The 26,418-nt window shown below is 39.6% G+C and overlaps 1 protein-coding gene across 2 annotated transcripts in view; it reads left to right on the top strand.

Moving 5' to 3' along the window:
- arhgef18b (rho/rac guanine nucleotide exchange factor (GEF) 18b) overlaps positions 1-26,418 on the top strand; it is a 51,814-nt gene that overhangs the window by 9,994 nt on the left and 15,402 nt on the right. Inside the window, exons 5-30 of one of the 2 annotated variants that reach the window (XM_086089794.1) lie at positions 315-450; positions 1,543-1,669; positions 1,939-1,993; positions 3,903-3,947; positions 4,477-4,551; positions 4,906-5,014; positions 6,618-6,795; positions 15,061-15,128; positions 15,729-15,774; positions 16,233-16,440; positions 17,037-17,143; positions 18,532-18,672; positions 18,977-19,227; positions 19,304-19,429; positions 19,517-19,634; positions 19,780-20,034; positions 20,141-20,217; positions 20,431-20,609; positions 20,688-20,761; positions 21,394-21,579; positions 21,711-21,857; positions 22,168-22,283; positions 22,672-22,740; positions 22,904-22,951; positions 23,393-23,674; positions 23,751-23,900. In XM_086089794.1, coding sequence (XP_085945920.1) covers positions 315-450; positions 1,543-1,669; positions 1,939-1,993; positions 3,903-3,947; positions 4,477-4,551; positions 4,906-5,014; positions 6,618-6,795; positions 15,061-15,128; positions 15,729-15,774; positions 16,233-16,440; positions 17,037-17,143; positions 18,532-18,672; positions 18,977-19,227; positions 19,304-19,429; positions 19,517-19,634; positions 19,780-20,034; positions 20,141-20,217; positions 20,431-20,609; positions 20,688-20,761; positions 21,394-21,579; positions 21,711-21,857; positions 22,168-22,283; positions 22,672-22,740; positions 22,904-22,951; positions 23,393-23,674; positions 23,751-23,900 — 3,373 coding nt within the window. The remainder of the gene's footprint in view (positions 1-314; positions 451-1,542; positions 1,670-1,938; positions 1,994-3,902; positions 3,948-4,476; positions 4,552-4,905; positions 5,015-6,617; positions 6,796-15,060; positions 15,129-15,728; positions 15,775-16,232; positions 16,441-17,036; positions 17,144-18,531; positions 18,673-18,976; positions 19,228-19,303; positions 19,430-19,516; positions 19,635-19,779; positions 20,035-20,140; positions 20,218-20,430; positions 20,610-20,687; positions 20,762-21,393; positions 21,580-21,710; positions 21,858-22,167; positions 22,284-22,671; positions 22,741-22,903; positions 22,952-23,392; positions 23,675-23,750; positions 23,901-26,418) is intronic. The other variant, XM_086089795.1, reaches the window with a different exon arrangement.

The following is a 26,418-nucleotide window of genomic DNA, read 5'->3' as shown; positions in this document are numbered from 1 at the left end:
TTTCAAATCCATGTCTTAAGTTTTCAAAATATTGAGTAGGATTTTTTTTTTTTTTTTTTTTTTTTGTGAACCGTCCATCCATCCTCATTAGGGTAATTGGTAAGCTGGAGCCTATCCCAACTGACTTTGGGCGAAAGGCAGGGCTGAAAATTGATGGATGGATGGATGGATGGATTGAGTGGTTTGACAAACAAATAACTTGGCAGTGGCAGAATTGGACAAAACACAGGCTGATGAGTTAGAAAAGACCAGAATAGGATATTAGTTTGACTGACAATATTTCCTACTGCTGTTTCTGTGCCGATGCGTGTCAGACTGAGTCTAGACACCATGGACATGGACAGTGATGGAGATGAGGATGAAGCAGAGCACAACAGTGACAGCTGCATGGACTGTCCAATGGAGGACACAGACGGTCACAAGGAGACACTCTCCTGCCCCAATGATAAGGTACATGGTCTGAAAGTGTGCAAAATGGATACAGATAATTGATGAGTTTGGAAGCTATCATATAAAGTTGTTGTAAATATTATTTTTAAATAATAATAGTGGTAAGCACAGAACAGCTTGGCCATAAACATATTTTACAAATAAGTAAATAACAAATACTAACTTGGTTATATGTTCACACTTGATTTGTTTGTAGACACTCCAGTGACCCATATACCTAGCTACCCATATACCTAGCTAGCTACCCATATACCTAGCATATAGCTAACTAGCTAGCTAGCTATAGCGACTTGAATACAGATAATAGACCTGAGTTTGAAAGCCTGTCTCTTGATTTGAGCACTTTTAACACTGATACATTGATATTCCATACTGCAAATGAATGGCATGGACGGAAAGCCACCACCAATGTATAGTCTTAAAATTAAGCTATTATATAAAGTTGTTATTTAAATGCTAGTTTTAACTCACAGTGGTGGTAAATAACAAAATACTTACTTGGTTTAATTTTCACACTCGATTTGTTTGTAGGCATTCCAGTGATCTATATATCTAGCATACAGCTAGTACCTAGTTAGCTACCAATATAGGCTACTTAGCATATTGCTAGCTGGCTATATCTTTAAGTGTGAACAATATATTTTGTCTTTTTTCTTAATATGGCTAGGAGAAATAGTTAGGATGTCAATTGAGTCCATTTTTTAATTTTTGGATTACCACATTTGCGGTCCCTTCTCAAGGTTTCTCTTTTTTTTTTGCCTGATGTTTTTTTTTTTTTTTTTTTCTTTGCCCTCTTGTGATTCGATTCGGAGATGTCGTTGATATTTGTCAACTGCGGGTATGTGAAGCCCTTTGAGACTCTTGTGTGATTAAGAGCTGTAAAAAATAAACTTGACTTGACTCGACACCTTAAACAGCCATTTAAGTTTTACAAAGTATAATGACTTGACCGACATAAAAAAAGACAGTGTGTCCTTGTGGTTTATTATAAACATTTAAACTCATTGTGCTGTAATGGCAACCTTGTGACAACCTCCATAAAAACATAGATCAGTTCAGATCGATCACTGTTTATGTTTGCAAACATTTCAGACCGACGGCGTTCCCGGCAAGCAAGTGTATTCCCGCTCGGAGATCCTTGCCACAGACGAATGTTCACGTGCAGCACACGTCTCTCGTATTGTGCAGACATCCAAACAGGCTGCGCGGGCAGCAGGAGGTGGGTTTGACATCAGCTTAATGCCCATAAAATCCAAAATACTGTGCCCATTGTTTTGATATTTTCAGAGGTTGAAGTTTTTGGTGACGATTCATCAGCATTTTTGTGTCAGTGGCATTTAGCTTTTTGTACATTTACAGTTTGTGTTCATATGTTTACTTTACCCATTACCAATTATGTAAACTTTCAAGCACAACTGCATGTTTAATTTGTGTGTGAAAATCTCTGGCCAAAACGTTTACAACGTTCTCTCTTTCCCTCGTGTGTAGCGGAGGAGTTTGACCCTGAGGAACACCTGCACTCCAACGAGGGGCAGAGCCATATGTAAGTCGACACTGTCGTCAATGAAGTGTGCTCAAACCCTCTCAAGTGAGGTCAGAGAGCATTACAGTGCATGACTACATGACTCCCATCTGCTCAGGCTTAATAAGGCTTGAAAAGACGACTGTTCTGGTTTTTCTTGTTTGATCCCACCGGGGTAACGGATACTGTACACAGGCAGAAAAAGACTTGAAAGTGCCATCACCTGCTTCTCATGGTTCATTATGCGCGCCATCCATCCATCCATCAATTTCCCATAGCGCTTGTTCTCATTAGGCTCATGGAGCCTATCCCAATAAACGATCAATCTGCACTCAATAAGAGTAATTATTAGACACCCAGTGTATCGAGATCCAGGGCCAAAGATATATATACAGTATTTATGCTCTTCACAATTTAAATACATCTTTCAACATGTTAAAATCAAAATATAAAATGAAGTATAATAAATCACCGATGGTGTTGCGGTTCACTCCTGACTTCTGTGACCATGTGGGTACGAATGGTCACCTGTCTGTCTTGTCTGTTTTGTGAATAATGACTATCAAAAATAAATACCGTACAATCATGAATGAATTCAATTGTAAATTAAATTTGTTCAATAAAGCTCATAAATTGAATACAATTTAAACATCAGATACAACTCAGTAACTTTGTCAAAATACAATTATTTCATCTGAGCTACAATATAAGAATGACTTCTAATAAATTCATAAACTTCACAAATTAATTCAATTTATATAATACAACCAATCAGTTTTAAACGAACAGACTGGCTAGTTTTAAAATGTAAAAAAAAATATGCTTTGATTGAACTATTAAACTTTATGTTTTTGATTGATTGGTTAGTTGGCTTAACTTTTTGTTTATAAAGTGCAAAAAATAATAATAATAATTGAAAAAATTTACAAAAAAAAAACCCACTGAAACACCATGTACTTAATTAGAGCCTACTGCACGATTAAATACATTTAAAGTGAATTAAAATGACAAAAATTTTATTCAATTAAAACGGCCCCATTGGCCCGATAATTGCCCAATAGCAGCCACTCCCGCAGAAAGCCAATAAGGAAGTCACAAACAACTAGACAAAGTGCAATTTCTGCAGAAATTACTTGGGAATGTACTAAAATGTGATCCAAGCGGGGTTTGAACCCAGGTTCTCCGTGGTGAGAGGCAATTGCTCTAAGCACTGAATTCATGGCTGATGGCATATTTATTTTGAAAAATGTCATCTGATGCTGAAAGCTAACATGCCTTTAGTCATTTCACTGAAATAGTAACCCATCTCCTGATATGATAGTCAGTTGGTACATATGTACATCACTTTGCAATTTGCAATATACAGTCGGAGGTTAGATTCGAACCTGCAACCTCCTGGTTACTCCACAATGCACGTTGCTAACTGTGCCGCTGAGCAGTATCATGCTACAGCATTCCCACAAATACTCCCCAACGCCTGCATATATTAATTACGAGACATGTTTATTCAGAATCATCACCTCTGCTCTGTATGAATACAAAAAAGGTCCAACGCCCCAGAGAAAACGACCCCAATTCACTCAGGTTCGCCACTGGTCTTTGGCGGTTGTAGGCCTGAAGGTACGCCATGATTCGGCGCGTGCACGTGGCGTGCTGCATCTGCGGCCTGTTATGTTCTCATCCAAACAGACATCTCCTCCCACGCAACACATCACAGAGGGGCTTTCCCCATTCCCCGCTGACATCTCTGCTCCATGTCATGTGTCCGCAACCTCCTCCTCCTCCTCCTCCCACTGCTCTCCTCTCTCCCACCATCCCCTTAGATGGCGTGCGTGCGCGTGTTTGTGCGTGTCTCCGGTATATGCGCGCCGGTGTGAGCGCGCGCGTGTCAGTTGCTTTCCTTTGCTCCAACTTGTCTTGTTTGTCTTAGGCTGATGGTACAGAAAGTTCTGCAGGAGCTAAAGCTGTACCACGGGTAAGTAAACAGGCCGCTGCTCGAAACGAGGAGCAACGGAGCAGTGTGTGACCCCTCCCAGGCACTGAATGCGTGTGTGCATGTCACCGGGTTGGAAAGGAATACTGCAGAAATATCATATGTTCTCATATAGTGGCTTATTAAAGTGTGCCCACGCTACATTTGTGTTCACCTGCCGCGGCCCTACTAAGGAAAGAGCATTTATTTAAGGAAGGCATTTTGTATTAAAAAACAACAAGAACCTGTGACTAAATGAGGAAAGGCCTATTAGAGCCACTATTTAAGGAAATTTGAGTTGACAATCTCTGCCGTATTCGTACCAGCACTCAGTTTGGTTATTGTATTCTGTTATGTTCATTGCACATGATGAATCTGATGTTTTGACTACCACAGGACCTCAAAATCCTTTAATGAGTGTGTTATTTTTGCCATCATCCGACTGCGTCTTGTTTCACGACATTCACAATTGTCTGCATTTGCCATCCCTACTTACGTCTTCATGATCAAATATTGTTATTATGTTCCACAGAGCCAAGCAGAGGAACAACAAAGCCAATGACAAAGATTCCGAAAATGTCACATGGTACGAGTTCCTCTCTAATGAGTAAGTTCTCTTCTTAATATTGCGTAATTATGGTTTAATGAGGCTGACAAGAACCTGGGTGCAAAAAAAAAGAAAAGAAAAAGAGTAACTTTTGCCTGCATTTGCAACAGTGACCCCTGCTGGAGCAGGTGGCATCTACAGTTGGGGAAATCATTTAAATGTTGTTTCTATGACCATAATAAACGTGAGCAATCTTGGGGCGATCAAATAATTATAATAATTTAATAATAATAAGTCAAATCATGAATTTAACATTTTAAATATAATCAGCAAATGCCATTACATCCCATACTGGTTGATGTGACTTTATCTAATATTATGAGGTGAGTGTACATTCTCTTCTTGTTCCACCAGGAATGAGGAAGAGGATGATCGAAGTGAGAAAGTGGAAAAAGGCACCAAGGTAAAGCGGACTCTCAGCTCGTTGAGGAACAAGATGACCGGCTCCTTCAATAAAGATAAGGTAGGCAAAAAGTGTCGTACAACCTATTTAACCCTCCTGTTGCATCTGTTTGTCACAAACAGCAATAATGTTAAAGGGTCCTAACATTATTGCTGTTTGTATTTGACTCAGAATTATGCAAAAGTTTCAGAAACTATATCTGCTCTAAATGTACATTAAGATGTACAATAAAACATTTTCATACTCTTGTTAACATAAAAGTGGAAAAATATTAAGCTAATAGAAATATGGCTGCCTCTTTTTAGTCATTGATACAGTAATTTCATAATAATTCATAAAATTGAATTTAAATTAAAAAGATGTACTGTGCTGTTTAAAATGTGTGATATTGATTTGTGTTGAGGTCATTTTTCTGCCAATAGATGGCATAATTGCATTTGTAAGATGTTGACGACAACTCAGTGCAGTTTTCATCTTAGAATTTTGATGAATCATGATTAATCGCTTAATCAAAAAGGCTTTTTTAATCAATATTTTTTGTCCGCCAAATTGGAAGAGCACCTGTGTTTTGTTAAGTTTTTCAACATTTAATGTTACGAGGACGTCTTCAACATTTTTCGATCCATTGCACAGGCTCATTCTCCTCTTTTTCTAATCAGTTAATTACTTGCATAATTTAAATGGGGGGAAAATGACCCCAATATTTTGACACAAAAAAATATTAAATGCTTATGTTTATTGCTCAAACACAACCTGTGCTACCTTAAACACAGCCATCCGTTGTCAAGCTAAAGTGGTCAAAATTAATAGTGTGATTAATCTGCGTTAATACATGATTAATGTGATATTTTTTCGTGATTAATTAATTAGTCAACACTTTAACTTTGACAGCACTAATTATTATGAAATGTATTACTGTTAAATTGCTGCGTTGCGACTGGAATATCCCCCAGTAAAGGCTTTCCAAATAAGAGTAATTAATTTAAAAAAAAAATTGTGGCGTAAAAGGAACTTTAAATTAACTCATAATTAACACACTAATTTCGACACCCCTATTATAAATCAATTACTAACTAATTATTGTAACTAATTACTTTCACAGATCACGAGTCAACATGGATAATTTGACAATTCATCCATAAACATTCTTTTTTTCGAAATACGCTATTGCATTTTTTTTTTTTTCAGGAACATGATGATCCTGGCTCAATTTGACCCGCAGAATGCTTAGCAATCTAAAAGTGTCGGAAGCAACACAATTATCGCGAAAAGCTACTTTTGACTCGGTCGGAATGAACCACAACATAACAGGAAGAGATGTAATTCACAATTAACATTGCTAACCCACTACAATCAACATTTCGCTGATCATTTGCAAAACCCTTACAAATCAACGTCTTAAAAAGACCCATTTGTTTCTCACTATTAGTGAGAACACATTCCCTTGACGCCGCAAACACAAAAACGACTTTGACCATTTGAAATGTAACACAACAGAAGGCATTAATCATTGTCATTGCATTCATTGCATTACACGGACCTAATTGTCAAAGTGTAACAGTTAACCGGCGGTGCACATGTTTAGCGCACTAATCTCCTCCCATAAACCCATCATGCCCGTGACACACTTCTAATGACGCTAACCGATTGTGTCCCCCCGCAGGGTAAGAACCGGGAGAAAGAGCAGCACAGGGGTAAGGAGAAAGAGCGGGAGGCAAAGGAGGCCGAGTTCAGCCACGACAACCGGCAGCATCTCTTAGCGCTCGGCACTTTTTCCAGCTGCGCCACTTGCTCCCTGTGCGGCAAGACGCTGCAGAAGAAGCACAGCCTGCAGTGCATGAGTGAGTACGCGGCAGGTGCACGCGCGCCCTTCACGCTTGTCTCCCTCACAAAACACACGGGCCACGCACGTGAGTGCAGGTGCTCGGCTCACACGCGAACGCGGGGCTTTTTATAACCACGCCCTACTGCTTGCACACCTGCTCACGTAAACACTGGAGTGAATAAACAAGCAAAAGCCCGCACAAGCTTGACATTTATTACAGAGGCAGGATCGGAAATTCATTTTGGGGGCGAAGAGAGGTTGTTGAGGTAAAACCTTATTTTTATTCCCGACCAATGAAAAGCACATACAGTATGACTAAATTCTATGCTTTTTGTTTTTAATCAGAAAAAAATATTTAATACAAAGTGGGCTGAGGGATTTTGAAAAATAATCTAATGGTGTCTATTTTTTCCCCATTATTATTGTGATTTAACGGTAAAGTCAACACCAACATTTTCTTTACAATAATACAATAATAATTGTCCAAACAAGACATTCTGATTAATATTGCGTTTGTGGAATATGAAAGACAAAAAAAATCAACCTGTTTCTATACATATCAGTTAGCGGCCATTTTGACACTTGCTGTCCACTGAAAATGGCATCACAGTTGCTCAGGTAACTACGGAAGAGGATTTGGGCCAGTGAAGAGAAGAAAAAAAGGTTGGCAGGATTCTGACTTTATTATCACAATTCTGACTTTAACGTCTTTAAAGTCAGAATTCTGACTTTAACGTGAGAGTCCTGACTTAATCTCAGAATTCTGACTTTAAAGTGAGAATGCTGATTTTAAGGTCAGGATTCTGACTTAAATCTCAGAATTGTCACTTTATTCTGACTTTAAAAAGTCAGAATTCTGAATTTAATCTCAGAATTCTGACTTTAAAGTGAGAATGCTGACTTTAAAGTGATAGTTCTGAATTAAACTCAGAATTCTGACTTTAAAGTGAGAATTCTAACTTTAATCTCAGAATTCTGACTTTAAAATGAGAAAGCTGGCTTTAAAGTCATGACTCTGACTTTATTAGTGCTACTGTTATTCTCACTTTAAAGTCGGAATTCTGAGAATAAAGTCAGAATTCTCACTTTAAAGTGAGAATTGTGACAATTCTCACTTTAAAGTCAGAATTATGTGATTAAAGTCAGAATTCGGAGAATAAAGTCAGAATTCTCACTTTAAAATCAGAATTCTGAGAATAAAGTGAGAATCCTGCTAAACCTTTTTTTTCTCTCACTTCACTGGCCCTAATCTTCTTCCGAAGGTAACAACCAATCACTCCTCAACTGGTTTCTGAATTTGGTGATGTAATGTTTTCAAGCTGAGCCGTGATTGCTCGTACCCCGAGCAACTGTGATGTTTTTCAGTTGAAATGGCCGCCCCGTGAGATGGATAAAAAACTGGTGGATTTTGCTGCTTAATTCATATTCCACAAACGCAATATTAATCAGAATGCCGTGTTTAGACTAGTCGGGGTGCATAGAAAATATTGTAAAGAAAATTTGGGGTTTGACTTATTTTTAGAAGATCCTTGTTCCGTGTATTTTTTTAAATATTTTTTTTACAAACACAAGTAATAATTTAGTTTGTATTACAATAAACTATAACAGATTGACTAGTAGCAGCACACCCAAACTATGCTGTATATCTTCAAGGATATAGTATATCAGTATATTGTCAAGAATTTTTAGTAGAAACAAAGTGTAACGAATACAAGGTGAAGCATTGTGTCATATTACTTGGCATTGATCTATTAGCAGATGATTACAGATAAATTATCTCCTGTCATACTGACTATGACTTTGCTCAATGTTCTGGAAAGAAAACAACCGTTGCTGTTTAGTGTCTTTCCTCCCATATTTGAGAAGTCTTTCCAAGAACATCATCGGCAACCCTGCATCTGCATTTCGTTTTCACTGCTCTGCGTTGCACAACGTTTCATTCTGTTTGGGCGGGTCATCTCATCCGTCAGCACCGTATTCTGACAGTTGTTTACGCAAAAACCTACAGCACGCATTCATTTTTAGGCTTCCAGATAGTTTGGTTCTTCACACTGATATTCTCGGGCGAAGAAGTAGGCCTGCGTGCTGTGTGTAAGCAGCCACAACAAACAGACGACCTGCGAAGGACATTTCAACAGCACGTACTTCCTCCATGCTCTCATTCTATCCGCTGATAAGACCAGCAATGTCGAATGAAAGAAGTGTGCGACTAATAGAGGAGAGGGCGTACATGCGCTGATGAAAGCTGTGAAACTATGATCTAAGTTTGTTTTGCTTTGTTGTTACTAGCAACCGAGATCAACACAATTGGTCAGATTGTCTTTCCTGGGAACTTCAGGCAGAGTTCAGCTCAATGAAAATCCAGTCGAGGGCCAATGTAGGATATTGTTACGCGCTAGCCACGCCCACCGAGACTAAACGACATCCTCGACCTGGCTATGGCTGTGTGGGAAATAGTTTTTTTTTTGTCAAAAACTCTATTTTGTCCATATGTGTCAAACTGATTTTGTCAATCAAAGATGAGAGTTTATTGTCAAAATAGATTTTCTATTAAATGTTAATATACCGTACAAGTGAGGTCAGTGTATCAACAAAAGCCGTTCTTAGCTCATTCTGTCTCTTCATTAGGGGAAGACAATAATACTAACATTTATAAATAATGCAGTCTGGAAGCACAGGGGTGGAATATATACGATTATTTTAATCAGGTGCTTACTGCTTATTCAAAAAGCTTGTTCTGGTATTTGTTGTTTAATAATAGAGCACGGCGACAGATAGCTTACTCTGTTTGACACAAACCCTTAACTTTGTTGCAATATTTAGGCTAAAATCTTTTCTTTTTCTTCTTCTTTTTCTTCTCCTTCTTCGATCGTGGCTACTCTGTTACATAGGGCGATTTAGTCTTAAAATATTTAACATTTTTCTTATTTAACTCATTCACTGCCATAAATTCATTTGGACTATTTCTATTAGTTTGATTAGTTTTTCCACTTTTGTTAACAAGAGTATGAAAACCTAGCAAATTTTTTTATTGTATATTTAGAAGATAAAAAAAAGAAAAGATTATTAAAAATCAACGGCGTCAGGCGATTACAATTTGTAATCGTAATTAATCTCATGACTTCACTAGTTACCTCACGATTAATCACAAATTTTCTGTTCTAAATGTACCAAAAGAAATTCCCTCCAGGTTTTCATACTCTTGTTAACAAAAGTAAAAAACGTGTCAAATTAATAGAAATATTTAAAATAAATTTTTGACGTCTATAGCCGTCAATGGCAGTGAATGAGTTAAAATATTTCAAAATCAATTTTCCGTTTCTCCTTGCTCCTCTCTGCAGCCAAGTTGTAAGTGTAAGTCAGTGATTTCTAACCACATGCTGTTGTGCTGTAAGACATTATCCAATTTCGCTTGATTGAAAATGTATTTGATATAAAATGTACAGTATCCGTTCATCTATCTATGCCAGCAACATATAGTGACATGCAGAACAATTAAGTGTTCTTCCACTAGATGGCAGAAGGTGCAATTCATTTACTAACTAGCGTTTTGTGCTGCTTACATACTTTTTCAGTACACCGTTCCAGCTGTTCAACCGTTCAGTACTTTTCACGCAACTTACCCTTTTCTAACAAGGAGCTGAACAACAAAATGCAGGTGTTTGATCGATGAATCAAGGAATATCATCAATAGGTTGCCGTTGGGGAGGATGTTCAGGTACCAAAATGTCATCAGCAGGTTGTAACACAGACAAAAAGAGACTAGTGAGAGTGAGAGAAGTAGAAATATGGATGTCATTGGAAATGTATTGATCAATTCATCCATCTAAACACCAGCAGTGAATTTGCCATTTAGTTCCTTGTTGGAGATCAGAAAGTTGTACAAAAAGTACTGAAACTTGAACAAAACGTTTACAGGTCATATTAAGTTCACTTGTAAAGGTTTACTGTAGTGCATTTTAGGTTAATGCTGAAATTTCACTTGAAAGATAAATCGCTTTAAATGTTTGTAAGGACTGGTCTAAGCTTAAGGCGTGCGCATCAGCGGGCATGCCAAAGCTGTCAATTTCATTCAAATGGAACGATTCACAAAGACGTTCTGACTGTCTGCCTGACTTGGTTGTGTTGAGATGATAGAGAAAACAGCAGAGATGGGTTAAGTGACTGGAAAGTAAACGAGAGAACAATCCCTCATCAGAAAAATGTGAAGGTGCACCTCCGAAACTATGCAAGCCCCTAAAGGGAAGAGAACTGGCTTAAAAAAAATATATATGACAATTTAACACAAATTAATCCATAAAATCGATTTCTGCTTTCTTATTAGACTTAATGATTGTAACCCTTCTTGGTTTTGCTTTTGGTGCGCTTGGTAGAAAACAAGCGAGTGTCGTGGCCCTTTAATTGGAGCCAAGTGGCGGTGTGGGGATTGAGCCTGTGGAATGCGCCGTTTGTATGCCACAGATTGTTCCCACTGGAGAGAGCGGCTAACTAAAGTGGAACAAAACAAAAACAAAAAAAAACAGGAACGGGGGATACTTTATGCCGTCGCAGTCAATGATGTGATTATCCAACCGACTCGCCGTTGTTGTTTCGGGCGTAATCATCCGAACCGGACCGGAGTCTCGGTGTTAATAACGGTAAGAAGCGGCTCATGTAGTGCGATCAGGTGGATCATTCCCGTTGTTTCCTTCAATGGATTTTTACAATTTACAGGCGCTTCAGTTTTTAGCCCCTTAATGTAATGCTAACAAGGGGCGATATATTGTTTCTTTTATGTCCTCGTTGTGTTTGTATTAGCACGACGAGCCAACATGTATTTACTTAATCTATGAAAATCTCAGTTTGTAGTTTCTTGTCTAGTGTGGCTAGCTAACGATAGCCTCTTGTTGCTAGCGAGTTAGCGTGCCCCAAACCGCTTCAAATTCTAAAGCAAATGTATTTCACTTTAAAAAGCGCCCATGCTCTACATCCCAACAACCACAGCAATGTTGTTGCTTTTGCAAATGTTACCCTAAGCGTCGTTTTAGTGTAACTTTATGTACTGCGTTATCGCCAGTTTTGTTAGCCGCTGTTGTAGAGTTGAGGCTCAACAGGTGATTGTTAACGTTAGCGAATAGAGTTTGTTATTGTAGTGAATCTGTGTGCGAGATTATTATTTTTTTCTGCTTTGACGCAGGGTTAGAGAAATGTTTCACATCCTTTATTGAGCCACGGTTTGTAGTGAAGAAGTAATAATTGTAATTTAACTCCATTAAAAAAGATAAATGGGATAACACACACCTGTTCTTTTACGACACATTATATGTGAATCATTAAGATGGAGGATAAAAGTAACATTGTCTTTACTTTCCTCATTTACATTCATTCCTAATTTGTCCCTATCTGTCCCTAGTCCACGTTGTGCCAATCTAATTGATTGGCTCAGACAGAAAGAAATGTGAGATTGGAAATGTAATTTGGGATTATTGGACCACATAATCCGTTGCCGTTGAGCATGTTTTCTGGTGTGTCAAAATTCTTATCATTCTTCAGCCGGGGCAGGTGATGACCTTACACTTCTCCAGTGCCTTGCTGGAATGAAATAGGGGGACATTTCTCGCTGAGTGGGTCACATGGTTCTGATTGTGCTTGGCAGGTCCATCGGAGCGGAACAGAGCCCTCCTCAAACATCACACCTTGTTTAGCACAGCACTTCTTGCATGCATCGCTGCTACGCCTTTGAGCGTGTTTTCTTGTGGGTATTTGAAGTTGTTTTACTGTTAGCCTATGCATGGGTGACGATGTAATTTGCCAGAACCATCCATTTAATGACGGTACTTCAGTCAACTATCTGAGGTTTATCAATGTCTGTTTCTTTGTAGGAAATAGAACAATCAGAAATCTAAAATTTTTTTTTTTTTTTTTAACTCTGTCAAAAATCCTGACAATCATTTATTGAAGTCAATTAAATCAGAGCCAAAAAAAGGTCACCTGACCAAGCGAAAGAAAGCAGAATCTTTCAGGTGTGCTGTGTATCGTTCTGAAAATTTCCTTGAACAATCCCTTATCTTGAGTATTGCCGAGCCCATTTTTCCCTGTAAAGATAGTGCAATGCTAATCTTTTTTTATCTCTCGCTCTCTCTATTCGTAAAATAATGTAATATGACAGAAGGGCTTTAATTGAACTTGTTGCTTTTAAAGTCTAAAACATCAGCTTTATCACTGGAAATGTAACAACTCACATTCATGCGACTGTTTTCATAAAATTACAAATACATTCTTTATTGTCGTTATCTCAAGTGACACTCCTTTGTGGATGCACCAGTCAGTCACATGATGTCTGACTGGTTTCTTAAGTGACTGACTTTGTTTTTAGCCAGCTCTGCTTCCCGCGTGGGGCATCTGTGAGCATGCAATTGCCAGACTTTGAGGTGGTCCGAGTACTGATAAGAGCTGTGATAAGAGCAAACAGAAAAAACACCCTGTCCTTGCTTATCTTTGGCTAATCTTTTACCTCGACCAAGCAGAACTCTTGTCATTGCCATTTGTGTACCATCCTCTCTGTTTCCTGAAAGGATTTAGCTTGCGTTTGGGCTCTTCACTGATGACGCTTGAATGAATGTATCAGTATTTTGCAAAGATCTGCTTACTCGTCAAGGTCTTATCTTCTTTTTCATTTATTTTTATTTTTTTATACACTGGCCCCTGATTGGCCTCATCAGTGTGTTTGAGCTCTGTTGAAAGGAAGGCTACTATGGTGAACTGAAAGATTACTTGTGTGTGTTTTTGTTTGTTTTTGACATATATTTTATACATCTTACATCATACATTCATCTTGTAAGATGAATAACTACCTCGAGATATGGCTGCTGTGCTGCTGTTAAATTTGTTGGATTACTATTGAATTATAAATCCTCCTATGCAGGTAAAAAAAAAGAAGAAGCAAATCTTCTCTGATAACGGAATCTGAACGAAGCAGTACAATTTAAACTGGTGCTTACAATAGTCTTGTTGTTTATGCTGAGCGAAATTAATGATTTATATATTTTTTTATTATGTCTTGAAGCGTGCCAATTGAGTAATACTAGACCATTTTATAAAACAAGGGGCATGACTGCTGCTGAGGCTTACTCAGAAGCCGCCTTCTGTTGACTTTTCATTTAGAAATCATTCATAAGTTACTAGAGGAGTGGACAGGACTTCAGTGGCTGAATTTGGAAAAACTACAGTGATTTGGTGTGAAGCTCAAAATGTCAATGGAAATGATGTACAGGAAGTTCCGTTTTGTCTTCATTGTGGCACACAGAAGATAGATGAGCTACACACTGTACAGAAGCCTTTCTGATGATCTCTTAGTGGAAGTTGCTCGTATTACATTGTGCTGTTGATAGAAACGCCACCACATTTGAACAATGCGCCGTCTCTGCCTCAGGCTTCTCCGCTCGACTGTGTGTCCCGAATGATGTAAACAGGTCAGTCGTGGACGTTGTTTATTTCCAGCTTTACTTCTGCCAAGGGGGCTGAGTTGTGTTTTCAGCTTTTGTTTCTTTGACTTGTGGACCACTTCCTGTCTGCAGTGCTTGATATATCAAACTTAATTTGAATGAAGACATTAAGGTTAGATTGCAATTGTTGACTTGATTTTGCACTCTAAAGATGGTTTCTTGCTAGTGATAATGGCCCATTTCATTCTGTTGACACATTTCCTGTGGCTTGGTCACTACGTCAGCCTCGTGACTGGAGGCCAAACCAGGGTGTGAAGTCAGCTGGGATAGGTTTCAGTTACCCATGACCCGAAAGAGGGCAAGTGCTATACTAAAAGGATGGATGGATAGTTCAGGCTTTTCAACACATCACTACTTACAATGGAGCCGCCGCTCTACGGAGAAACTTCTCTGGCTTTGGTGTTTGGGCATTGAAGGCCATGTGACCAAGTTTGACCTAGCTGGAGTCACAGGTTGCATAGTGATGATTGGATTTGTTTGAGCTACTCGCAGAATTTGTACGCAGTAGCAAGATCACTTTGTCTTCTTGTACATTTTTGGTTTTATTTCCACCTCCGACTAAACTACGCATTTTACATTTTTGATTTAAATGGGGAAAAAACCTGCACTCATCTCAGTTGGATTTTAACGGTATACATGATTAACATTTGAATAAAAACAATTCATGTGAAATTAAATTCCGAATTAAATACAGTATAAATGTAGAATAACATTGGGTTTCATTCAACTAATGAAAAAACAGGATTACACACTCTTTCTTAAATAAGTCATATTGACTTTTGGATACTGTTTTTCAGATTGTGCTGTGAATGTTCACAGGAGCTGCAAGTCTCTGCTGGGTGAGTGCACCAGCACCAAGAACAAGGTAAACACTCCACTGGAACGTGGAGAAACAATGCTGACAGTAGAGTGGAGTTGCCCTAAGCATCCAAATGCGTTATTTATGTATATATTTTTAACACTGCTCACATTCAACAGGCACAACCAGGGCTGGACTGGCACAAAAATTGGCCCCTTGCATTTGACTTAAGCCCATCGGTCTGGACCCAACTCCTGACCACCCCTGCCTAACACATAGTTCTGCCACTGGTATTGACTGATGTTGGTTCAGGTTGCTGTCTATAATTGAAATGGATGAATTGACTAGTCCCTCTAAATTGTGGGCCAGTCTCTTGGGTTAAAATGGAGGAAAATAATAATTAAAAAGCACTGCATTGACCCCAAAAGATGTCGGCCCACCAGATGGCCAGTCCAGCCCTGGGCGCAGCTCTGTTGCACAGAATCGTGCGTGTTGGGGTTCAAAAGTTTGAAAGACAGTCATGGTCACACATCTTTAATTGTCTTTGTACAGAAAGATTTTGTGTGCTTTGTCCTCCTGTGAAAAAGGCCAAAGTCATATTTTTATTACCTGATAAGTGTTTGAGGAAATAGCCATAAAAATAACTGTCTTTCTTTTCTCAAACAGAGAGATTCTTTATCAAGAACAGGCCCGTCTGTATCCCCTAATCTTGGCAAGTATAATTCAATTAATTTTCAAGGCTCAGTGTGGGGTGGTCATCACCTCTACCTGATGGGTTGAGGAAGAGATAGAGGGCAGATAATGACAGAAGACAAAAGATAGAGGGGGAGGTGCAGGGAGCACTGTGCAACATCCCCTGACAATCTGGCCCCATCGCATTATGCATAGCTAAGAGATGGTTCAGGTCAAGTATTAACCAGCCTTGATATAAATTTTGTTCATTATAAACCATTGTAAAAGTCTGACCTGAACCCAGACAGAAAAAAATGTCAGTTCCACATGAAATTATATACATACAACATTAAAAAAATAAAAAAATATTACTTTACTCTCAGATATGAATTGATGGGCACAACCTACTTATTTTGTGTTTGACTTCTTCGCTGGTCATCTTCTCTTTCTGTTCTTCGTCCAGCTCTCACCATTATCTGACTCGTATTTTCTCCTCAGCACTAAAAGACCGACTCAGAGAGCAGGATCAGTCAGGCACAGCCTCAGCACAGACCCTCAATGGCCACACAACTTTTCCCGGGACGCCTGGCATGACCATCATTTCTCGGGGACCAAGTAACCAAGTGATTGTACCACATAACATCACCTCTCTTGGAGTGCCTGCTTCGTACCTCGGCCACAGCCTACGCCACCACAGCAGCTCGGGGTCAGTACTTCAGTCTAGCAGCACTTACTCATTTTGACTTGTTTCCTTTTGATTACTTACCACTCATATGAAGGACTTAAGCTTTAACTGCCGATGAAAGGTTCCCCTAGCTAGGCTGCAGGATTTGCTTGTTTAAAGGCTCAAAAGTATTTAAAAGCCTACATACTTTCTGAAAGGCCATTAATTGAAGAAGAGCCAGAAATTGTGAGAGATTGCTAACAGGCTAAACAGACTATACATTTTACCACATAACATTTTATCAAGGGACAGAGGTACATACATACATACACTTTTGTTCTGGTTTATGGTTTTATTGAACATAGAAACATAAAGAAAACACATTAAACGTTTAAAATATAAGTTGAAGTAAAAAAAGAAAAGAAAAACAAGAATAGGAAGAAAGAAAATCGTTTTTATGTTCAAAAGGGGTAGGATAAGTTTAAAAATGTATCTAGTCCTACCCCTTATTTGTTTTATGTTGATAAAATGGTACATGCATGCATGCAAGCATTTGTACATTTCGAGGATGTACTGCCTTTCTCTTAAGGTACCTGTAGACTTTAAAAAAAAAAAACGTCTTCTTTTTTTTAACACAGTTCTCTCCCCGGGGAGATGGATGAAACGGATACTTTTCGCTTGAAGCGCTGCAATGAAGACACCATTTCCCTCGTTCCCTCCACTACTGAGTCTATCATAGTGGAAGGTAAGATGAATTGATTGGTGACATTTTGTTTAATTTGTGACATTGTTTTTTAGCACATCCAACTTTTTCAAAGGAGAGTATTCCTGAGTTTGTTTGTTTTTTAATTCCATGGGTGTTTTCTCAAATTTTAGCAAGGAGTATGTTTAATGTAGTCAAACGTAACCTCACACTGTCTCATTAAGTGGGACTATGCGAGAGAGAGATTGGTAAAGTGGCTTTATTTTCTTCCTCACTGTTGGGCCCTGTTGTTAATTCATACAATTTAAAAATTTTTTTTTTTTTACATCTTATCTGGACTGAATTGAGCAGCTGTTAATATTAAATGTTAACTGTTTGTCACTGTAATGTGACATATAAGGCGTATGGTTATATTTGTATCTGTGTCCGTGCTTATTACGCGTCCACAAATTATTTGATTTCCACAAAATCATTACATTTTCATTCAAGAGAGAATGCATTATTTCTTCCCAAAAATTATTATTGTAAAATTTAGACGTCCCGGCTCTTGAATAGAATATTTTTTTCTTATGAGTCACTTGCGTTCGCGGCAGGCATCCTACAGGTGTGCAGCACCGCCCAGCAATGCTCCATTCCATTCTCCATGCTCCTCACCACATACACAATGAATTGGGTTCTCCGGGTATTCCGGTTTCCTCCCACATTCCAAAGTCATGCATGGCATATTACAGTGATTTCTGGATTATAAGGCGCACCTGACTATCAGCCTTGCTAGCTAAATTTGGGGAATACTCGAGTTTGTTACACACATAAGCCGCACCCGACTGTAAACTGCATGTGTTTTAATGTTACCGCACTGGGTTCCTGCTATTTTCTTTTACATAATGAGGACGCAAATTGTCTTGCTGTCGTTCTGTCTCTCCTACTGTATTTGAGCTCACTTGATTTGTTTTCCTCTGCCTGACGCTCTTGCACTTCCTTTATAGTGCGCACCTTTGTGATCTGATGGATAAGCCGCACCTTTGTATTAGCCGCAAGGTCAAGTGCAAGTGAAAAAAATAGCGGCTTATAGTCCAGAAATGACCGTAATTGAACCCTCTAAATTGTCCCTAGGTGTGATTGTGGGTGTGAGTGCCCTAGATTGGCTGGCAACTAGTTCAGGTTGTACCCTGCCTACTGCCCGAAGGCAGCTGGGATAGGCTCCAGCACCCCTGCGACCCTTGTGAGGAATAAGAGGTTAAGAAAAGGGATGGATGAATGAATGGACCTTATTTGAGTGTTTTATTTTCTATCTGTTTGGAGTTATTAATCATCGTCTAAATGCTTGCAGGATAGTATCACCTCTGTAATGACCAGATGGCAGTGTACTAAAGGTGATGTTCTCTTGTACACTGTAGAAAATCTGTAATTTGGTTTGCTACTTTTGTCAGATGCTCACTATGCTGCAGTTCGAGCTGATCTGGAGTGTGATGCTCAGGACCTGGAAGCAGAGTCTTGGAGTTTGGCAGTTGACCAGCAGTTTGTTAAGAGACACTCTAAAGAGGCCACAAAGAGACAGGATGTCATATATGGTTAGTTCATTTGTATGGATGCTCTTTGTTTAACATTGCCTTTTAAACAAAACAAAACATATTACTATTAGACAATTACAATAACAATGTAGGCTTCTGGATATACTCTAAACTTGAAACTCAATTTAGATGAGAACCAGTTTTGCAAATAAATATTTCTCATTGTCATGTTTGTCCCTGCAATTTGGCCTGGATGTAAACAATACAGAATGTTGATTTGGCACACGTCAAAACAAAGTCTGATAACATTTAAAAACAAACAAAAAAACGGAGCGATTGTAATATGTCACTTTATGTACAACAGAGCTGATGCAGACAGAGATGCACCACGTACGGACACTGAAGATAATGCTTCATGTTTACATCAGAGAGTTGAAGGAGAACCTCCAGATGGAGTCGAGCAGACTAGAATGTCTATTCCCACGCTTGGAAAACCTCCTGGAGCTCCACATGCATTTCTTGTCCTGTCTTAAAGAACGCAGGCGAGAAAGCGTTGTTTCGCCCACTGAGGGCAACTACACAGTGGACAGAATAGCAAACATACTAATAGCGCAGGTAACAAATGGGAATAAACAAACACCCAAGCATGCAAGTTTTTTGTTTTTTTCTTATTTCTTATATATCTATGCAGTTTTCAGGCGATGTAGGTGAGAAGATGAAGGACAGCTATGGTGATTTCTGCAGTCACCACACGGAGGCTGTGGGCTACTACAAAGAACAGATGCAAACAAACAAAAGATTTCACAGCATCATACGGGTGAGACAACCAAGCATGTTTGTTATCTTTATACCAATTCATCCTTGTCCTACTTTGCAGTCTGAATATTTTGTTTTGTCATCTCAGAAAATCAACAACCTGTCCATTGTGCGAAGGTTAGGAGTGCCTGAATGTATTCTGTTGGTAACACAGCGCATTACCAAATACCCACCACTTGTCGAGCGCATCCTGCACAGCACTGAAGGTCCTGCTGTATTCATTTTGCGCTTACTAAATCATCTGTACATATTGGTGCATATTCTCCCATGTGCTCCACAAATACTGTATACGATCTGAAAAAAATGTCCCGTGTTCATTGAGGTTCATTTGAATCTTTGTTTTTCCATTAGAGGGTACTGAAGAACACACAGAGCTGAACCGTGCACTAGGCTTGATTAAAGACACTATTGTTCAAGTGGACTCGTTGGTTAATCTGCACGAGAAGACATGTCGCCTTCGAGAAATCCACAACAAGATGGAGCCAAAGGCACTGGGCAAAATCAAAGATGGCCGAGTGTTTCGCAGAGAAGACTTGGCGCAAGGTCGAAGACGGCTTCTGTACGAGGGTACTGTCAACTGGAAAGCTGCCTCTGGCAGACTCAAAGGTTAGGAGTGTGGCGGAATAAAAAGAAAGTTTAAAATAATAAAAACATAATAATAGAAAGAAAGTCAGTTTTGAAGAAATTATCTTGTGTTATTTGGTCTTCACAGATATTCTTGCAGTTCTACTTTCTGATGTGTTACTGCTGCTACAAGAGAAGGATCAGCGATATGTATTTGCAGCAGTGGTGAGTAATTAGGAGTTTGCTTTATGTAAACCAACTACTACTGGTACATACATAATTAAGATGCGTGCTGAATTGGCGCCCTTTTAGCTCTTAATTTCCCCCAGAATCAATTAAGTATATTTGTAACATTTGTTTGTGTTTAGACTATTGTAAAAGGCTTCTATGAGATTGAGCTCAAAGTTATTCATTCTTTCTTGTTTTTTTTCCTTCTAGGACAACAAGCCATCAGTCATCTCTCTTCAGAAGTTGATTGTTCGGGAGGTGGCCCATGCCGAGAGAGCCATGTTTCTGATCTGCGCTTCCTCCAATGAGCCTGAGATGTACGAGATCCACACAATCTCTAAGGAGGAAAGAAACACTTGGATGACACAAATACGGCAAGCTGTTGAGAGGTAGCTGCGATACAATACGCTGTAGACCACGAATATTCGCAGGATGTTTATTAATGGCTTCTGTCATGTTGCTGTTAGTTGTCCTCATACAGAGGAGAGGCTGTTCAGTGAGGAGGAAGAGGCTCGAGCTTCAAGGTTGAAAGAATTTCGAGGTACTGAGTCACTGACATTTATCTACAATGCCAAACTGTGAATATACAGGAAAAGGCTCCTGTATATTCACAGTTTGGCATTCACAAAATTTCATATTAGCAGTTTTTGTGGGGTGGGGGTGGGAGAGATGGAAGCTATATATCATATATAACCTGTTTTTGTGCTCAGGAGACCAAAGCCATGTCATATTGCTTTGGTGCCGCCTTGTGGCATCCAGATGGCAAAGTAACTATGTTTAAGTGAGGGTAGTAGCTTCATTTTTCAGTCCATAGCCTTATAGCTAATAGAACAAAAAATACTTTGCTGCCATCTTGTGGTATCTATGGGCAATTGCAAACCTTTTTGGGTGAGCATCAATTACTCCCTGCAATCCTTGGTGCCTATGCCCCTTGAATAGTGAAGATCCACAGTAGAATGTAGTTTTACCAAGCCTTGAGTGGGCAACAGAATCTGAATACTTCATACTGTGGTGGCACTGGTCTATTTTTTTGGTAGAGCTGATATGAAAGGCACAACAGAAATGAAGAGTAAAATGTGTAGTGATTAGCTGTCTCGCAGAAAGTACAATGTGCAAGAGAATAATGTTAGACTAATGGACAATTATCACAATGATGTCTATTTCTCACCGTAGAACGTCTGAGCCAGAAGGATGCCGTAATTGTCCAGGCACTTTCGGAGAAGTTGCAACTTTTTGCAGATATGGCAGAGTCTGTGGCAGGTTTGGAGGACACGGCTTCCCGCTCCAAGCTCTTTTTACGGGGCGATGCCTCAGATCTCCAGCAGGGGGAGGCCTTGCTCAAAGGAGCCATCACTGAGGGTATGGCTGTGTTACTGAAGACAACATGGCATTGAGTCAATGATATGCACACTTATGAACTCCATTCCTTGAATGTGAAATTGTTGTTGTGGCAAGATGTGAAGCATAATTTGCTCCCTCTGTCATTTTAGTGGAAAACCTCCAGAATTTGCTGCAGTCTGGAGTGAGGGATGAAGTCCTGTCATCACAACAAGATGAAGGAAGCAGCTCTGGACTCCTGCCCAGGAGAGCAGACACCTTTGGGGGCTATGACAGCAGCCCTACCATCCTCACTAAGAGTGAGTCCAGAATACTTCATGTCCTGAAGAAACCTCCTATATAATGGGTTTTACTGAAGTGCACTGAATAACTTGTGAATTATTAATAAAATAATATTTTCTCCCCAAAACACACACTTTTGCCGTTTCAAATCATTTATGGCAAATTAAAGAAACAAGATATTCACACTCCTAATATGACACATATTCATTTATTGTCTTTGTGCACTTTGAGTTTGTTAATGTGGTAATTCAAATGTATCTGTTTTCTGGTCTGTTTGGTCTCACTGTTTTTTTTGTGTGTGTCTGTGGCTGGGTGTCCCTCTGCCAGATGGCAATATGAAGAAGAACTTTTCTGGCGAGTCCAGAAACAGAGACCGAAGCCAGCGGGCCAGTTCTGACCCTCAACTGAAAGATCTCTGTGGCAGCCAAACTCTGGAGCAGACGGTAGGTCTGACGCACAAGAAGTCACATGCTCTCACTTCAAGCACAACAAAAATCACACAGGGTGACAACCTCGGGATGATTTATTTCCTTTATGAACAAACAAACAGGCGATGAGAATATGTCTCATGTACTGATGGGTACTGTCACAGACACACACACACACAAGCTGCCATTAGACATTTAAATGGTGCACATCATATAAACATTGAATGTTCGCGCAAATAAATACAGTCTTTGAGGGTTACCAGTTGTATGAAACAGATCACAGTAGTCATTGTGTGCTAAAGAGTCATTTCTTTCATTTCAGAAAAAAAACAACTTGCGCTCCAGTGTTATTTGATAGCAGAAAAGAAAAAATTATCTGTTGTATCTGGTTGATGTTGCTCAGGTTGATGAGAGCTGCTGCACACCACCGAGATGGAACCGGATCTGGAACAACTCTTTCCCTGAGGCAGAGGTTTGTGCTTTTTTTTTTTTTTATCTGTTAGTTGCTTATATATACTGTAACAGTGCTGCAGGATTGGGTGTTTATAAATTAACCTGTGATATGTTTATTATTATTATTATTGTTGTTGTTATACTTCTCTTCTTTATTATACCCTTCTCTTTTTCCATTCCAGTTCTTTGACAAAGTGTTAATGCTGTCTCAAAGGCTCTACAGTCTGCAGGTAACATGATGCCATGGTCGCTTACTATGTTTTGTTTATATTTGCACACTGTCTTTACGGAGTCAAATATTTCCTAATAAAGTTGTGTTCATATACACCCACCCAACACATAAAGAATCAAATGAAGTCCATTTCTCAGACACCAATGTTGATCCATGTTTAATTTTGTATTAATGCTTTGCAGTGTGTAGAACTGCACTACAATGTATTAGAAAAACCTTTGTGTAATGCTGTTCACTTCTACTCCACTACAATATTAAACCTATTGTAAAAATATTACTTCTTAGTCCCAACACTTTATTGTACCGCTTTGGACTAGTGCAGGTGGATATAATATTCTAAACTTTTCAGGCTCCAAATAGTTAGAAAATGTTTGTAGAATTTCTGTTTTGAACATTTTAAGGATATAAAGTATCAATTTTCTTCTGTCTGCATGGTCAGGCTATCATATCCCAGCAGGACAGCCACATTGAGCTGCAGCGTGTCTCGCTGACGGAGCGCGCCTCACTGCCTGGGCGCCACCGCGGTAACGTGCTCCTGGAGCAGGAGAAGCAGCGTACGCTGGCCCTGCAGAGAGAGGAGCTCGCCAGCTTCCACAAACTGCAGTCTCAGCATCGCCAGGAACAGCAACGCTGGGAGAAGGAGCGAGGGAAGCATCGCCAGCAAGTGGAGGCCATAGAGGCCAGGCTGCGGCAAAGGGAGGAGGAATGCAGGCGGCTGGAGGTAAAGTGGTCAGACCTACCTGACAGTTGTAGTGGTTGTGTGACTTGGACCTTAACCATAGAAAAATTGGATACAGGAGCGGCTGGCAGAAGAGAGGGTGGAGTTGGAGAGGCAAAGGGAGACGTACCAACAGGACCTGGAGAGGCTCAGGGAGTCCACTCGAGCAGTAGAGAAGGAGAAGGAACGCCTGGAGCACCAGAAGAAGATCAAGAGGAAAACCATTGAGGTGCGAACAGGCCTACTTGTTAGCAGTGGCTGAATTTGGAGATTAAATCTCACTTTTTAACATTCTTAACTCACACGCGTGTGAAAACAGTAGTTAACTACTTACAATAGTGAAACATAAATCTAAAATAACACTGAACTTTGCCTTTAACAACCAAATTTATGATGAAGCCTGGAGCCTTTGGCCCACTGTGCAATACTCACATGCATACCAATGCAATTGGAAAAATTATTTCTTATTTGGAAGCAATGTTTTGAGGCTCCACATGTGCTGTACTGTACTGTACTGTATTATTTTTTAATGAACCAAAAACAACATGGTGGTATGGCCAAGGGAGAAGTGGATTACCTTGGCTGCAGTTGCTATATTATACTAATATGAAGAGAGGAAATGGGGCAAGAAATAAAGGAGGGAGTGTGGCTACGCGAGAGGCTGTTGGCAATGATCGCCCCATTCATTGACTGCACTTGTGCCTTCATTTTGGCAACCGACTGTCCTCGACTTTCTTTTTAGCCACAGCGGCATATGAAATTATGAATATGGTTTATATTTTTGTAAAAATATCTATACTATATTGTAGGGATGGGCGAGTATCGATGCAGGTATCAGTATTGGGTCACCAGGCCTTATTTGAAGGTATCGGTACACGTGACGTCAGCCGAAAGTGTCAGCTGTTTCACGATCAGGAACTACAAATTGAATACTACTCAAAAGTTGAGTACTCAAACTGGTATCGGTCTGAATATAAGTGGTATCAATCCCTACAACATTGGTAAGGCTTGGTGGCGATGGACTGGATCTCGCTTCGCTTAGTACTTTTTTGTTGTGAAAGCTCATATAATATGACATGGCATGTTTAATCTGCCAATACATGGGCAACGTTGCAAGGTCATTCATCTCAGGTTCAAATTTTAAATTGCAGCATAACTAGTTGCTGATGGTTGGGCACTTGTGGAAACTAGTTGCAGAACCCGACACACTGCACGACCAGACAGCTCAATTCAGTTAAGTGTGCGACGGGCCTTGCTGAGAGTCAATCTGTTGCTCATTGAACTGAGCTCTCGCGCAATTTTGTGTGACTTGAGAGGCATATTTTTCACAAATTCAGAATTTTATGTACTTTTATGTATGTGTAATTGAATATGTATATAGGATTTATAGCAGTATTTAATATTGTATTTATTAAAAAAAAAGGTCATTAATTGAATGTAGCTTAATTTGAACCAAGAAGTAGGCTTTCAACGATCAGGATTTTGCGGCCAATCAACAAACAGCGAGTTTGAAGAAAATGATAACGATCACCAATTTGATCACAGGATGGAGCAATATATCTATTTAAACAACTTTTATATTTACATCCGACCGCCGCCATTTGCGGGGGATAGGGACAGGTCCAACCCACGAATAGCAAAAACCCACGCATATTTGACACAGATTGAAATGCATGGAGAAAAAAAAACTTCATAAACAGCACTGTGATAAACATCAAATATGTAATATCTAATTTTGCAGCGCCGATCAATGATGTCATTGATTAATCGGGCAAATCATAAACCATCAATCATAAAATGCAAAATATTGGTCAATCTCGCCAATCAGATCGGTGTCTACTAAAAAGGCAAGTATAATGCACTGGGTCACAACAGGTTAAACAATGTTAAAATTTTGTTTGTCTCAAATAATTGTAAATTCTTCAGCTGTCACGTAGACAGGCTTAAATATAATAATCAAAATTCCACTCCTCGCTTCAGAAAATCCTGCTAGTTGCTGTAAGAGTTGTTGTTTCCAGCCCCTGCAGCATTGTGTGTGCGCGTGTGTGTGTGTAATCATGAACGCACACATTTCTAACGACTCGGTAATCTACCTACTTAGCGCTGCTCTCTTTCCGTTCTTCTTCCTTACATCTTTCTCCATCGTCTCTGTTTCCACACTGCCATCCTTCTTTCCCTTCTTGCGCAACAATGTGAGACTTTGTGAATTTCACGGAAAGCTTTGACCACTTGGCTGTATTTCATGCCTGGTGTTAACAGTTGTGGCAAGGAGCTGGAGTGAAGTGATTAAATGTCAAAGTTTCTGTAATAAGGATAACTTTCACGCTCCCTCTTTCTATCCCATTACTGAAAAAGGGTTTCACTTTGAGAACCTCTTACCAGTAAAAGCATGGCATGTGATCGTAAGGAGGAGCGTATAGTTGTCCTGGATGGACCTGTGATGAGTCAGCAACCTTGTAATTACAAGCCTCGACTTTTGACTGAAACAGCCGTGCACACAAAAGTGCTATTTGTTTGTTTGTGAGATTATACTGCAAGACGAGACCTGAAGCCAGAGAGATACACGGCCATGTCAGCACTTGGCGCCCACTGACATCATCCCCACACTATTTGTTTTCATTCCGCCTGTTTGTGTGTTTTGTACACACGCAGATCAGGGTTTGTACTGTATATCGTTGGCTGTGTCGTGGGACTTTCTTGGCTGCGTTAATGGGAAATTTGGAAGTGGTTTGTATCCCCCCTCCCGA

Source organism: Leptonotus elevatus, chromosome 11, assembly GCF_054856555.1.
Source record: "Leptonotus elevatus isolate MCC_2025b chromosome 11, RoL_Lele_1.0, whole genome shotgun sequence".
Lineage (NCBI taxonomy): Eukaryota > Metazoa > Chordata > Actinopteri > Syngnathiformes > Syngnathidae > Leptonotus > Leptonotus elevatus.
The sequence above is the reverse complement of the archived record's forward strand: the minus strand, read 5'-3'. Positions and strand labels throughout refer to the sequence as shown.